The sequence below is a fragment of the Podarcis cretensis genome, assembly GCF_951804945.1.
Source record: "Podarcis cretensis genome assembly, chromosome: 10".
Taxonomy (NCBI): Eukaryota; Metazoa; Chordata; class Lepidosauria; order Squamata; family Lacertidae; genus Podarcis; species Podarcis cretensis.
In genome coordinates, this window is record NC_137179.1 from 46,486,490 (window position 1) to 46,501,154 (window position 14,665).

A 14,665-nucleotide genomic window follows, 5' to 3' on the forward strand; every position below is an offset into this window, starting at 1 on the left:
CTATTTTATCCTTTGTTGTATTGCTTCTTTATCCTTGATTCTGACTTTTATTTGCTGTGTTTCGTATACATAATATTTGCAATATTTCTACTTGCAAATTTGATTTCTTGAGTTCATCTGAAATTTCGTCGTGGCTTTCTTTTGCTACGAACAATCAAAATTTGACCTGACCTGAATTGAGCTACATTAATTGGAGCAATTTACTCTGGATTTCCACTGACAAAACGGAACCAGCACCAGCTTGGTCCATTGTACATAGTTCTCAAACTCAGAAGAGTACACTTCTTGCTTGTCTGCTTCTCCAAACCTATGGTTGAGAGAAGCTGCCAATTTATGCATTAAAAATGTCTTTTTTCCTTGCCACTCTTGGTATGATTAACACAAAATAAAAATTATCAGTTATAATTGATAATAACATCATTATTTTTTCTAGGTCCACTAGCACATCTGATAACAAACAAACAAACAAACAAACCTAGTTTTAAAACAGAAAGAGAGTCATGTAGGACATAATTTTTTATTCTGAAATGATCTCTGGCCACAACAATAAATGTAACAAACATTCACTAAAACAGTCTTAACTCCTGTCATCAGCTATACAATACGTAAGTATTATAAAACTGGCCACTAGAATTAAAACCCACTACAACATATTTAATGTGAAGTGGCTGTCGACAGCAGCAGCATCTCACATAAATTTTTACATACATATATACACAATCCACATTCAGTCATTTTTTTTCACATGTTTTCAGTACACACAGTTGCAGCATATTACAGTCACGTGTCTAAGTTGTTGCTCTTTATTTTTCAAGAAAAAGAAATCCAATGTACACCTTAGACATACTTGTAGCAGTTGAGCTGAGTAAATGCGATGACTTTTTTCATATTACTTTGTATTTTGTAGCACAGATGTACAAGCCCCCTAGAAACAATGTTAATTCACAAATGCTTTCTTTATTTCAATGCTACTGTAGCATCTCAAGTGGGCAATGCAAAAATATTTACTTACATAAAAATCTTTCTTAAAACGGATTTGTGTTTACCAGCTACCTCTGTTTGGAAAACCAAAGATTTTTATGAAAAATAGACAGAATTGAAGAACTCCGACATGTGCCTAAATATTATACCGTAGCCCGTTGCTACTTTAATAAACACAACCCTCCCGCAATTGTTGCTGTCCAGCCTCCATTCATTTCAATGGCACTTCCACACGGTTTCACACAAGTCCCATTCTAATAAATGGAGGCTGCCTGATGGTAGCCATGAAGCGCCATTTTAAAAAGAAAAAAAACATTCCTAAGGAGTCCTTCATGACCCCCAAACCACCCATCAAGGTAAAAGGGGCATTAAAATGCCTTGCACCCAAATTGTAAAAACCCCTGGCTACGTCTATTGGAGCCAGGCACGTAGAAAAGGAATGCACTTTGGTTCATACCAAATGCCCTGGGATTAATTCTCACTATAAAATGAAACAGTTTGAGGTAATTTTTTTTGCTTTTTACAAGTAAAGTTGATTCTGCCTAGTGCTGTCATAACAAAACAAAGAAAAACATAGTTCTTAAAAGAAAAGAAACCAGTTTGATGTTAAGGTTACCGCTAACTACTACGAGGTGCCATCTTTAACCTTTGAAAGAGCATGAAAATTCCTACAAGAGAGTATTCCGTTCCATCACTAAGTAGTAGGATTGCCTTATGATCTATATTAAGGCTTTGAAAACACAGGGCAAAATCAGCCAGAAACTTCTCCTGCTCATGTCCAGTGGATATAACCGAGGGTCGCTCCAAAAAGGACCCTGGAGTGCTCTTGCAGAACTGCCGTTCATTTCACTGGGGCGTATGCAACAGCGGGAGAGGCTCCTAGTGGATTATGCTCATGGAAACGTATTTAAGACAGGTACCGTGCTTTTAAAAAAATAAGATTTCAACCTTACTACATAGCACAGCGTTCAAAGGGTTAAAGAGACAACGTTGCATGCTCCACAACATGGTGTTGTTCGTAACAAAAGGCACATTGTTAACATCAAGGGCACAATTTCAACCCTCTACATATCTTGCACTCCTCTCGCTCCCTCAGCCCATCCTCCCGGTTGCATCGACACACTGGAGAAGGGATCGGCCAGCACTCCAGCGGTGCAAGAGCCGGCCGAAATGAGACTGCAGCCAAAACACAAGACAACACCGTGCTATTTCTACTTCTGCAAAGGAGCTCAGATGTCCCCAGACAATGGCAACATGTGAGGCTAAGCAATGTTTCCAAGCCAACAACTATCAGCCCCAACTAATTAGAGCCCTTAGACACAAAACCGTGTCAAAGCAAGAGGCAGCATCCTTTTAAATGTTTCTTTTCTCCCCTTCCCTTCCCTCCTTTTCCTTCCCCATTCCAATTATAAACACGCTACAATAAAAAGAAGCCAAGTTACTGAAAATTGTCAGATGGCTGCCTCTTTTTCTTTTTTGTAACGTATACAGGACTTTTTGTTACGTTAGCATTGCTCTGCACGCTGTTTTTGGCCTAAAAGTTTCTGGTAGCATCTATGAATATGATCAGCCACAAATGCACTACAGTGGTACCTCGGGTTAAGTACTTAATTCGTTCCGGAGGTCCATTCTTAACCTGAAACTGTTCTTAACCTGAAGCACCACTTTAGCTAATGGGGCCGGAGCACGATTTCTGTTCTCATCCTGAAGCAAAGTTCTTAACCCGAGGTACTATTTCTGGGTTAGCGGAGTCTGTAACCTGAAGCGTATGTAACCCGAGGTACCACTGTATTGGCATTTAAAATCTGGTCATTTGAAGAAGAAAACAGATAAAATTAAGGGTTTTAGCTCACGAATCATTCATGATTATTACTTATCTTTCCTATTTATCTATGTTAACATATTCCAAGCTGTGTTAAAAATATAATGGACACGTCAATTTATTTAATCCAATGAATGGGGGGCTTTTTGGGAGGGGAGAAGCAACTTCAGCTCCGCGCTGTGCTTCTTGTACATACAGATGCGCTCCTTGGAATGCAAGGGCTTCCTCGTTCAATTCAATGCAAAATGCCAGACTCCACATATAACCTTTGTGGTTGTGGACTGCCTTAACGTTTAAGTGAAAGGGGAATGTTGTCCTTTCAGGAGGTCCAAGCCCTAGCAGCCCCAAACAGAATCAAGGTCAGTGCCATGGTGAACAAACCAATTGTCATGGGAAGCTATGGATACAGAGATCCCAAAGTCACTTTTACTGATACACTCACAGACTGCATAGCCACACAATATAGAAAGGTGTACATTTAATACTATAAATAATTTAGTGTCATTTGAGGACAAGGAGTTACATTTGCAAAAAAAAAAAAGGGGGGGGGAGATTAAATATTAGGCAATAACTAACATTATTAAACATTATTAATTAGCATCATCTCTTTTAGTCAAGATTTACTTATGGAAGGGGTTGGGGTTGGGTGGGTGTTCATTATTATTATTATTATTATTTTGGCAAGTAGTTTTATTATGTTTCCTGAGAATTCGTCATTTCTTATTGATGCCCATTAACCAAACTTTAAGTGAACAAAAAAATGCTGCTTTCGTTTTCGAAATGAATGATCTGAATTTCAAAAAAAGGAAATGGACCAGAAACTTTCTTGGCTTTCTCTGGGGACCATGCTTTAAGTAGTTATTTTAAGGACATCTTTACAGGTATTGTAATTAGATCTGTGCATATAAACAAGGTTATAATGTTGAAGCTTTCTGCAATCAAACCAAATAATTCTAGCATCCACAACCCTCTCAATTTAAGCTTGAAACTCTTCAAATATCATTATCAATGCATGCACGATAAATGTTGTTAAAACCAATGTTGTGCCTGCTTTGGGAAACTAAACTTATAATGCAGAACAAATTTTATCTGAATTATATTATGTTCAGTTGCTACTTGCCAGGGAGAAATCTTAACCTGTTGCAGGTCCTGACTCTTGGCTCTCCTCCCCTACGAGGAGAAAGCAAGAGGTAACATGGGCTTCACAACATTTATTTTAACTTGGTACTCTCTGACCACCTGATAAAAAATGTATTTCTTGGACAGGAGAAATATGTGAACAGGTCCAAGGTGTCTGAAATAGACCAGGTTAACCTATCACTGCCACTAAGAATGTGAATAAACAGAAAAATCGTTCTACTCGTTCCTTCAAACTTTTCTTTAACTCCCATGGTGCAACACAAAACTATAATTGTCTTTTAATTTTTCTCCCCATACTAGCTTTTGGAGTATACCAGGGTTACAAAGCACATCCTACACGGAGTCTGCTTTTAAAGTCATCTCACCTCTTAATTTGCTCTTTATAATTATTTTTAAAAAACAATCACATGTACTTGCTTCAACAAGGCTTTTGACAAATCTGAATGTTCCTCTACGAAGGGCATGTGAAGAATAGATGCAACTCCACAGGTTACTAGAAGTCTCACAGACATCCCCTTAAATATTCAAGTAGTATCTCCAGGTATCAGTGGCAGTGCTACACAATGCAACTGTTGCATGAAATACTGGTGTTACAAAGGCATTTTCAGCGCGAAATGCATACGATGCCCCCCCCCCAAAAGAACAAACATGCATGTGAGCGCATGTTTAAACACTCCAGTAGTACACACATCTGGGAAACCTGACATGCATACACAGGTGTTTAAAGATGTATCCTACAACAATTGTAACACACAGCACAGGGCCAATTGTTAGATAGTATATTGCTTTTTAGAGTTACATTTTAAAACCCCCAATGCAGATTACATAAAAAGCTAAATAATGTCAGCCTCAGAAGGGTGTTTTGATCTAAAGGTACGATGGTCTGTGAGGCAAGAGGCACAACCCACCAGGATGTTCTCTTGTGCAAGCCCCATTATTAAGCTCCTGCACAGATTACAGGGGAGAATTTCCTGGCAGATTGGACCTGAAGACTAATCTGGTGAGATGTTTTTAAGCATGGGCTAGGTAGCCACCTGATAGGGATGCTGTAGCAGCACGTTTCCTAATGAGCAGAGGGTTGGGCTGGATGACTTTTTAGGTTGCCTCCAATACTTCACCTGTCCCCAATCCCTTTTTCTACCATGCTAAGCCAAGCCAAGGTATGGCTTAACCATGAGCCCCAGTTTGACCAACACACTACTTATTGTGGTAGCAAAAAGGATTGGGGAGGAGTGAAGTGGTTGTGAGCTCCTCTCCAGATGCTTGTTAAACTCATAGGTAAAGGTAAAGGGACCCCTGACCATTAGGTCCAGTCGCGGCTGACTCTGGGGTTGTGGCGCTCATCTTGCTTTATTGGCCGAGGGAGCAGGCGTACAGCTTCCAGGTCATGTGGCCAGCATGACTAAGCCACTTCTGGCAAACCAGAGCAGTGCATGGAAACACCGGTTACCTTCCCGCTGAAGCGGTACCTATTTATCTACTTGCACTTTGACGTGCTTTCAAACTACTAGGTTGGCAGGAGCAGGGACAGAGCAATGGGAGCTCACCCCATCACAGGGATTTGAACCACCGACCTTCTGATCGGCAAGTCCTAGGCTCTGTGGTTTAACCCACAGCGCAACCCGCGTCCCTGTTAAGCTCATACCATCTTGCTAAACCAAGGTTTGGCTTAGTGTGTCATGTGAACCCAGCCTATGACAGTTTTGGGGTGGGAGTGAGGAAGTGAACTTCGTAGAAACATCTGGAGGATACCTAGATGATGCAAAAACGGCTAAGTGATTTTAAGCAAGCAAAAGTGTATGGGGGGGGTAGAATACAAGTGTGCATGTCATAGGTTCTGAATGCTTAAAATTCTGCATAAATTATTGTGATTTCCATGACTTTGCCTTTAGAAATGACATCATATTTTAGAATTCACCTCTTCACCTTCCTGCTTTGTAAAAAAAATACATATGACCTAAGATTCTAGTATGGGTGCTAGTTTATTTCTGAAGAACATTTTAATCATATTTAAGGGTGCTTATATAAATAATAATAATAAATGCTTCTGCTGATCTGAGGGAGAACTATTAGAAGAGGGCTTGGTGAACCTGGCAATTGTGCATTGCACAAACGTTATCTGCCCACCCGTGCACACATGCGGTGTTGGGACTGCAGTGGTCCTGAGCCAAACCTTTGGAGTTTTAGCACGCCTGATAATCTTGCCAAGCCAATAAATTGGGCCTGAACCCATGCTCAGCAAGAGAAATAATCCAGTATGTCTGCACTGTTTATGGAGAATGCATTTCAACACAGTTTGCCCATCCCCTTTCATATTCAAATTTAGCAAACCACTTTTAGAAATCAGTGGGGCAGAACTGAAGGGGGGGAGCACAGGTGTATATCACCATATGGGGCCCCAATCCTAAAGCTAAATTACGTTTGTGCCTAATTTGATACAGCCTAGTGGTTCAGGGGTGGTGTTTCCCAACCCCTATGAGCCACAGCCGATCTAGATGATGAGCATTTCAGCCCTACAACATCTGGGAGAGGCACCGCATTGGCTACTCCTGCAGTAGTTATTCACAGCCTATAAAAAAGAGTAGCATGTGTAAAAATGAATGCTAGTTATCCATCCAGAGGTTGCCTTAGGAATTGCACAGTACAGAACCTGGTGGAAGGAAGAGAGTGCCTCCTATCACCTTGGCTGCCGCTATCAAAAAGACCTAACAGCTTGGGAATGGGAGTCAGAAGGAACAGCCAAGGCTATCTGAGGTACCAAATCAACAAGTTTTCTGGGTAACACAGAGGCTGTGCAGGCTGACGCAGGAGTCAGCTACTGAAACTGTTGAACTCGTGTCTATTCCCACAGTATAAAGGAAGCTGGAATGGCAGTACAGGTCTACGCTAGGATCCATAGCATTCAGAGAAGCCCTGAACACCTGACAGGGAACAGCCAATTGAGATCTGGGGTAAGCAAGGCGCTGCTGTGAATGCGCCTGATGGAAGCCCTCTACGGATGCAACTTTTTCACTGTTATACAATAAATATTTATAAGTATAATGTAGAAATCTGTTCATTATCCATAGTTATGGATACAAATTCTTAAAAAGAGTCATACAGAGTGTCTGACTTGTACCCCTGAATGTTTTCTGTATCGTCAAACAAAAATGCAGGTAAATGTTTGCAGGACTGGAATCTACTGCTATAACAAAAACCAGGAATAAGAAAGTATTAAAAGTTCACTCCAAGAAATGCCGGTATCAACCATGGGGTGGGAGAGGGACGTAGACCCTGCTCTCCATCAAACTATAATGTGTGATGGTTAGGTTGCAACCAGTGGCCTGCCACTGAGACTTATTGTGCCACACTAATATTCCATAGTAAGGCTAACTGTAGTTTAGAAGAAAAAACATTTTTAAAAAAGTATAAAAACTTAAAGCATTGTCCCCATGTTATTTTTATATATATATATAAAATCAAAACCAACTTTTCTTACACATTTAAAGTGAGTGCTGAAAAAATACAAATGTTTGAAGTTACCGAGCAAATAAAAATAGAAATCTGAGCTACTTTTTCATATGAGTAAGGCTCAGTGACATAATGTTGTTTTTTTGTTTGTTTTTATCAGCATCAGATTATTCAAACTCAGCTAACAAGTTTTGGCAACACTGTCCTTTGCTGAATATTCCCATTGGCATCAGTCATCTGTGCCAGATTAGTTCTCAGTTTTGATCCTGAGTTTGAAGTAGGAGGTAACTTGGAAATTGACGTGATAGCACCAGTGCTTTCTGCTATTCTTTTCACTGATGTCTTCTCCCCAGTTGGAGGCTTTGGCAAACGTCTCCTTAGCCAGGGATGCCGCAAAGCCTGACCAGGCGTCATGCGCAAAGTAGGATCCCACTCTAAACACTGTTTCAAGAAGTCAAGGAAGAGAGGGTCGTCGCATCCCTTCAATGCACTCCCCCACTCTCTGCTCTCTGGGGGGCCGCGCAATTTGCCCCGCCGGGAACGGCCACCGTTGAGCACCACAGAACCATCGGACAAGGTAGTAATGGTACAGTATCGGGGATAACCCTTAGAACTCACAAAATTTTTTGCTCTTTTGGATGAATCCAGCAATTTCTGAGAAGGCATCCCCAGCAGTTCTATCATACAAGCCAGCTGATCCGCCTCATCCTCCCCTGGCAAGAGGGGATAGCCTGTTAGGAGCTCGGCTAGAATGCAGCCCAGGCTCCACATGTCTATGGGCATCCCATAACGAGCACCGAGGATAACTTCTGGAGCGCGGTAGAAACGTGACTGGATGTAAGTGTAGACACGCTGGTGCTCGTAACAGCTCGAGCCAAAGTCAATCACTTTAATGCCACTCCTACCCTGTTGCTTCAACAGAATGTTCTCTGGTTTAAGGTCACAGTGAATTATTCTGTTTTTGTGCAAAGCATCTAAGCACTGCAAAATCGAGTGGGCAAACTTGCGGACCAAGGGCAGGCTGAAGCCCTGAAATTTGTTTTTCTTGATGAGCTCGTAAAGGTTCATGCTCAGCAACTCAAACGTCATACAGATATGGTTGCGGAATGTGAAGTTTTCCAGCATGTGTATCACGTTCATGTTGTTATCCTTGTCCTGCTTCTTAAGGTGTTCCAGGATTCTGATTTCTTCTGCAGCTTGACGGTGGAAACGCTTCTCGTTCCTCACCATCTTCAGGGCCACATGCTGATGCATCTTGTGATCGTAGGCCTTCACCACTTGCCCAAAACTTCCTTTCCCAATAACCTTCAGGACCTCGTATCTGTAGGACACATGGTCATGCGGAACTTGCACGTAAGATCCCTGGTCGTCATCATATCCCCCGTTGTTTGGACCACCAACTACACCTTGCCTCTTTTTCGCATTTGGACCCACAAAATATATTTCAGGGTAGCTGAAGATCTCATGATGCTCAAAGGTTGTTAGTTTTTGCATGTATTGCTTCATTGCTTGATCTGGCATCATGGGGGAAGCTTTCACCTTCCCTGGCCCTTCTGTAGACTTCAAAGAGCTGGAGCTCCCCTGCCGCCTATGAGCACTGTCCAGTTGTCTGTCTGGCACCACCGGCAATCCCGACTTCGCTACTGTTGTAAGCCCATTTGGTTGTGTCGTCAGAACGGTCCTTTTGTTGCTGTTGTCTTCAAACAGCTGCTGAACCTGGATCTGCCCGTGACTGGCAACATGTAAGTGCTCATTCATTGTGTGCTTATTTCCACCAACCTGAAATATAAAGCATATTTTTCCAGTTAAAAAAAACCCAACCCACAGGCTTCCTAAACAATATAAAAGATTGATGGGATAGGGCTTTTCAAAAAACACGTGGCTGACTTGTCCACCCAAAGTCCCTATACCCAAAGTCTCATACATTTAAACCGCTGGAGTTGATCAAGTCTACTGGTTGACAGAACGCCACCCGAAGGACTCGCTCTCTCATTGAAGGAAAGGGGGTAATTTTAAATTATCTATCCACCCTTCCATCTGCAACCCCTTGAAAATGTTCTCCATTGAGTCAGTGGACCCTCCAGAACAAGGCAGGCTGTTTTGCAGGAAGAGAAATTCACAAAAATTGTCTTCTCCCACTTTCCTCCAGTGAGAACCTCAACTGGATCAATCCCTTCTGTTAAAGGAAGGGGGTCTGGATCCAACCCATAGGGTTCTCAAAATACCCACTCGCTTCGTCATCTATCCCAGAAACTGTGCATGCTTACACCTATTTGAACTCCTGAAGCCACATCGTCATTTATTCATATAACATATTTTATGTCTAACCCTAATTCTCCAATGTAACATTTCTGGGGCAGCTTCATATAAAAATAACAATAATAATAATACATTAAAAATCTGTCTCTAGTGCTCATTATTTTACAGCCTCCTGCACACATTTTTGGCAGTTCAACATACTTCACAATCTGGAGGGGCTACTGCTTCCCACAATGCCAAAATTACTTTAAAAAAGAAAAAGAAAACTGTCTTTCAAAAGAGATAAAGAGCAACTTCTGTTGATACAGGAGTGTTTCGGCTGCTGGTTTTTCGGCTGCTGTCTTATGTATTTTTGAAACAGAGGATTCAAAGACCCAAACTTTTGTTAGCCAAACCACTACCCTAAGGGAGAATTCCCCATGTACCTGCCACCTTTGCACCACAAATCAACACGTTGCAGAGAAACAACAGCATATAAATGTGGAGGACTAAGGGAATCCAACAGCTTTATGTCACAGCATATTGTCAGGTTTCCAGGTAATGCCCCGTTTCCTATCAGTGAGTGTCTTCAGAAGCAGCAAAATATCAGAAAGCCTCTGATATCAGGGCAACATTATTTTGCCATCCTGACTTTAAGGATTTTGAACACCTCGGTTAGGAAGAACCTTGATTGTTCCAAAAAGCTGGGGAAATTGTGACAGCAGTAACATTTCCGAATGTGCTCAGACTACCATGGAAAGCAAAGAATCAAATGTGACTTGAATCCATAGAGGTTGTATGGCATCCCACAAGGCATGAGCTATGGCCTGACAACTCGTGCGTTACCATGCTAATTATATACATCTGAAAAAAAATAATCATGACTCTCTGGCTTAAGAAATTAGTTGTGACCCTCAAACATGCAGCAGCAGCAGCAGCTGACAGGGCTGTGCAGGAGAGGCTATATTGCTCTCTTCTCTTCAAAACACCAGGCATTGCTGAAGGTTACCGTGAGGGAGAGGGAGAACAGGCAATGAGGAGATCAGCACAGTGTGGGCCTATGCTACTGATACTGCACCTTCAGTGCACTTCTTGCTGCCTTGCCCTTCTTTCTCTCTGCAACTGGCAGTCACGCCCTGTGTGGGGAAGAGAGGAGGGCAATGCAGCCCCACCCACGCAGTCCTGCCAGCCACTTCCACATGTACATGTCAAGGCCATTACATGTACATGTAATGTCCCTCATTACTTACAGCACAAATGTTAAGGGCCATTTCAGTCCCCTTTATGCTTGCAGAACTTCTGCTGCTACTGTAGTTGCAGGATCTTTCTCAAACAGTAGCGCAGTACAGTGGACGCTCGGGTTGCAAACGTGATCCGTGCGGGATGCACGTTTGCAACCCGCAGTGGCGCGTCTGCGCACACACAGGTTGCGATTTGGCGCTTCTGCACATGCGCAACTGCTGAAACCCGGAAGTAACCCGTTCTGGTACTTCCAGATTTCGGCAGTCCGTAACCCAAAAAAACACAACCTGAAATGTCTGTAACCCGAGGTATGACTGTACATGCCACAACAAAGGAAGATAACTTGGATGATGCCATTCTCACTCGCATCCAAAGACCACCCACCTGGTAGTGTACATGTTTCTTTTTTTCTTTTCTTTTTTTAAAAATGAAAATAGTATTGTCCTCATTGACACACATTCAACAAGTCCATTTAGCACAAGTACAGAGCCACAAAACTATCCCCCACCCCATAATTAAGAACATTAAATGTTGTAAACCCTGGGTTGGAAAATATCCTGTGATCTATTTGTTCAAACCTTTGGCAACATTTCCCTCTGCAATGGTTTTTTGGGGTGGGGAAAAGGATACAAGTGAGAAAGAGTTGTGTGTGAAAGAGGAGTGACCTTTTGTTTGTTTTACATCAATTTCCTAGAAACGTGTTTGGCTGTAAGATTGCTGAGAACGAGTCAGAATCAATAAGGATATGCCTTTTATTGCACTACTACCAGTTTATCAGATCGATTTAGGTTCCGTCTTCCCGAGTCCCATAAGAACACACTGAAATTTACATTATTCTGTTCCTAGCTGGCTTGTTGCCAAACAGTATCCTACTATTTAGGAATAATAGGTAAAGGTAAAAGGTAAAGGACCCCTGGACGGTTAAGTCTAGTCAAAGGCAACTATGGCGTTGCAGCACTCATCTCGCTTTTTAAGCTGAGGGAGCTGGCATTTGTCCACAGACAGCTTTCCGGGTCATGTGGCCAGCATGTCAGAAGCCAGAGCACATGGAAACGCCGTTTACCTTCCCTCCACAGCAGTACCTATTTATCTACTTGCACTGGCGTGCTTTTGATCTGCTAGGTTGGCAGAAGCTGGGACAATGTCACAATCGTGATATGCAGATAAACCACCTCTGCCAAAACACTTGTTTTCAACCGTTTCTGCAGGAAATATGCAGAAAGAATAGTCCAGCTGTATCCAGAAAGGAAGCTCTTCTAGGAAGGCAATGGAAGTGTGCACATGTAACACTGTACTATCCCTCCCATTCTCCTTTTACAACCACCCTCTCAGGAAGCATTTTGGAACCTGATTCTAATTGAATACCTTTTAAAAAGGTTTTTCCCTGAGTGACACATTCAGTGGGGATACAATCACGGAAACAGCAGTGGGGCTCTATTAATGAGGACCAGGATAAGTTGTGGGGAATCACATAAAAATGGTGAGGCCTGGCAAATAACGCCTTCAGCATGCAGCATCGTACTCTAAAATCCAGATTATTCTTGATTGAAGGCATGGGTGATCTTATCCCAAACTCTCTGGACAGGATGAATGCTAAACATGGACACCCTGTGACATCTTTTCCAGTCTCAACAAAAAGAGTACATCTAAAGTGCACCACTTAGTTTCAGGTCTCATAACCACTCTAGCATAGCAGCCCTCTTTGGTCTTTACAGATGTATCCATGTCAGTGCCATGCACAATACCCTAGACATCAGGGTAGGCAACCTAAGGCCCAGGGGCCGGATGCAGCTCAATCGCCTTCTAAATCTGGCCCACAGACGGTCCAGGAATCAGCATGTTTTTACATAAGTAAAATGTGTCCTTTTATTGAAAATGCATCTCTGGGTAATTTGTGGGGCCTGCCTGGTGTTTTTACATGAGAAGAATGTGTGTTTTTATTTAAAACACATCTCTGGATTATTTGTGGGGCATAGGAATTCATTCATTCCCCCCCAAAAAATATAGTCCAGCGCCCCACATGGTCTGAGGGATGGTGGACCGGCCCACGGCTGAAAAAGGTTGCTAACCCCTGCTATATATACTAACTTCTACTATAGAAGCAGTCATTTGACTTGTTCTTGGGCTTACAGCTCATGTGTTGTCTGGAGGAAACAAACCATGAGCCTGGGTTCAGATGGCACACTAAGACAAACCATGGTTGAGCTCTGGATAGCACAGCAGGAGGAGGAGGACTTGGGGAGGAATGCAGCCGCCGCCAGAGAATCTCTTCTCTGTTACCTATGAACAAGTTCAATGGCAGATGGCCATGACATACAGGATTCTTGTAGGCTGCTCTGAGCAGCACTTGGCCAAGGCTCTCAAAAGGTGTGACAATACACACACGTGCAACTTGTCATTGGAACACAACACTTCTTCTATATGTGGCATCTAGAAATCAGCACAAGAAGCTACACTCATATTTCAGCTGGTCATGAAAATGAGCTTTAAGTTACATTCCCCCGTGATTATGTTGTGCTCAGTCTTGGATATAAATGAAATAAATTCAACTAGCCTATCCCCACTCTAGCTGACGTTACCATAGGACTGGAAAAACATTAGTGTAACTGTAAGCAACACTCTTAAAATCACATACTCTGTGGTACACTCCCCTTTAACTCCAGTTGAATGGAGTAAATGATTTCTAAACTCAGCCTATCTGTGAAGTTAAACTTGGTGATGTATAGGGTTGTATGTTGGGCTGAATTTTACTGGATTTTGGTGTGTATTTTGATTGTGTTATGTTTATTACATGTTTTAAATTGCTTAATTGTGCATCATCTAGAGAACCCACGTCATTAAGTAACCAACAAAATATAATAATATCTGCTTACAGAAATAGCAGCCCTAGCCTGAGCCCTGTTCAATCATTCAGATGTCTGTGTATATTCAACATATGGAGCATACTCTGCTGTTCCTGGCTCTGACCTCAGAGGTTTGAACTGAGTCAATGTGTATACAGAACGTACATACACAAGTAGTCTACACACTATCATGAACACTTCAAAAAAGCAAGGAACCCAATCATGCAGAAATGGCTTCATAATTCACTCACTCCCCTGAAATGAAGACACAGAACACAGCACATACCCTTGGGCCACAACTTCATTAAAAAAAAAGTGCTCTGTAATTAAACTAGTTAAACCAACAATAATGCATCCATGCAAACATATTTGCCAGCAAGGCGAAAGCTTTCCTGCAGCTCACAATTGACAAGAGACCCCACCCTGGCTTCATAGTTAGGGTCAGTGATAAAACTGGCCTATGTTAATCACAGCCCCAACATTTTAATTGTGCACCAAGGAGGGCTTTAAGGACCATCAACCCCAAGGCAATTAGCATTGGGATGAATGAGGCTACAGAGGTCCCAGGAGATGACACACAACCCTGGATCCCTTTGAGAAAATCAGCCATAAGAAGTTAGTTTGTATACGTCCTCTTTTGCCACTCTGATGCTTTTAGATGTTCGTCATTGTCTTCTCTGACTTTTCTTCCCTTCCAGTGAACCTGCCCTGTCATAGTTGTGATATGCAGTTAAGTAAAACCAAACAGAATTAATCAAAGAGACTCCAACTTCTTGAAAGAGTGAAGTAGCCGAAGAAGCTTTTATTCCCTCTGCCAGCTTAGGAAGGAACAAAACAGACACACAGCTCCTGCCTTCCACTGGCAAGTAGCTAATTCTGCCCTGTTGGAAATAGGGTGAGCAAGTTGTCACCATATAACTGACATCAGCTGGTGCAGTTGCATGGGGCG

General features: G+C 42.3%; 1 protein-coding gene across 2 annotated transcripts in view; it reads right to left on the reverse strand.

Moving 5' to 3' along the window:
* Positions 1-503: 503 nt before the first annotated feature.
* DYRK2 (dual specificity tyrosine phosphorylation regulated kinase 2) overlaps positions 504-14,665 on the reverse strand; it is a 29,185-nt gene continuing 15,023 nt past the window's right edge. For both annotated transcript variants that reach the window (XM_079994228.1, XM_079994229.1), the window contains one exon: positions 504-9,172. In XM_079994228.1, the coding sequence (XP_079850354.1) occupies positions 7,571-9,172 (1,602 nt within the window). In that variant the 3' untranslated portion in view covers positions 504-7,570. The remainder of the gene's footprint in view (positions 9,173-14,665) is intronic.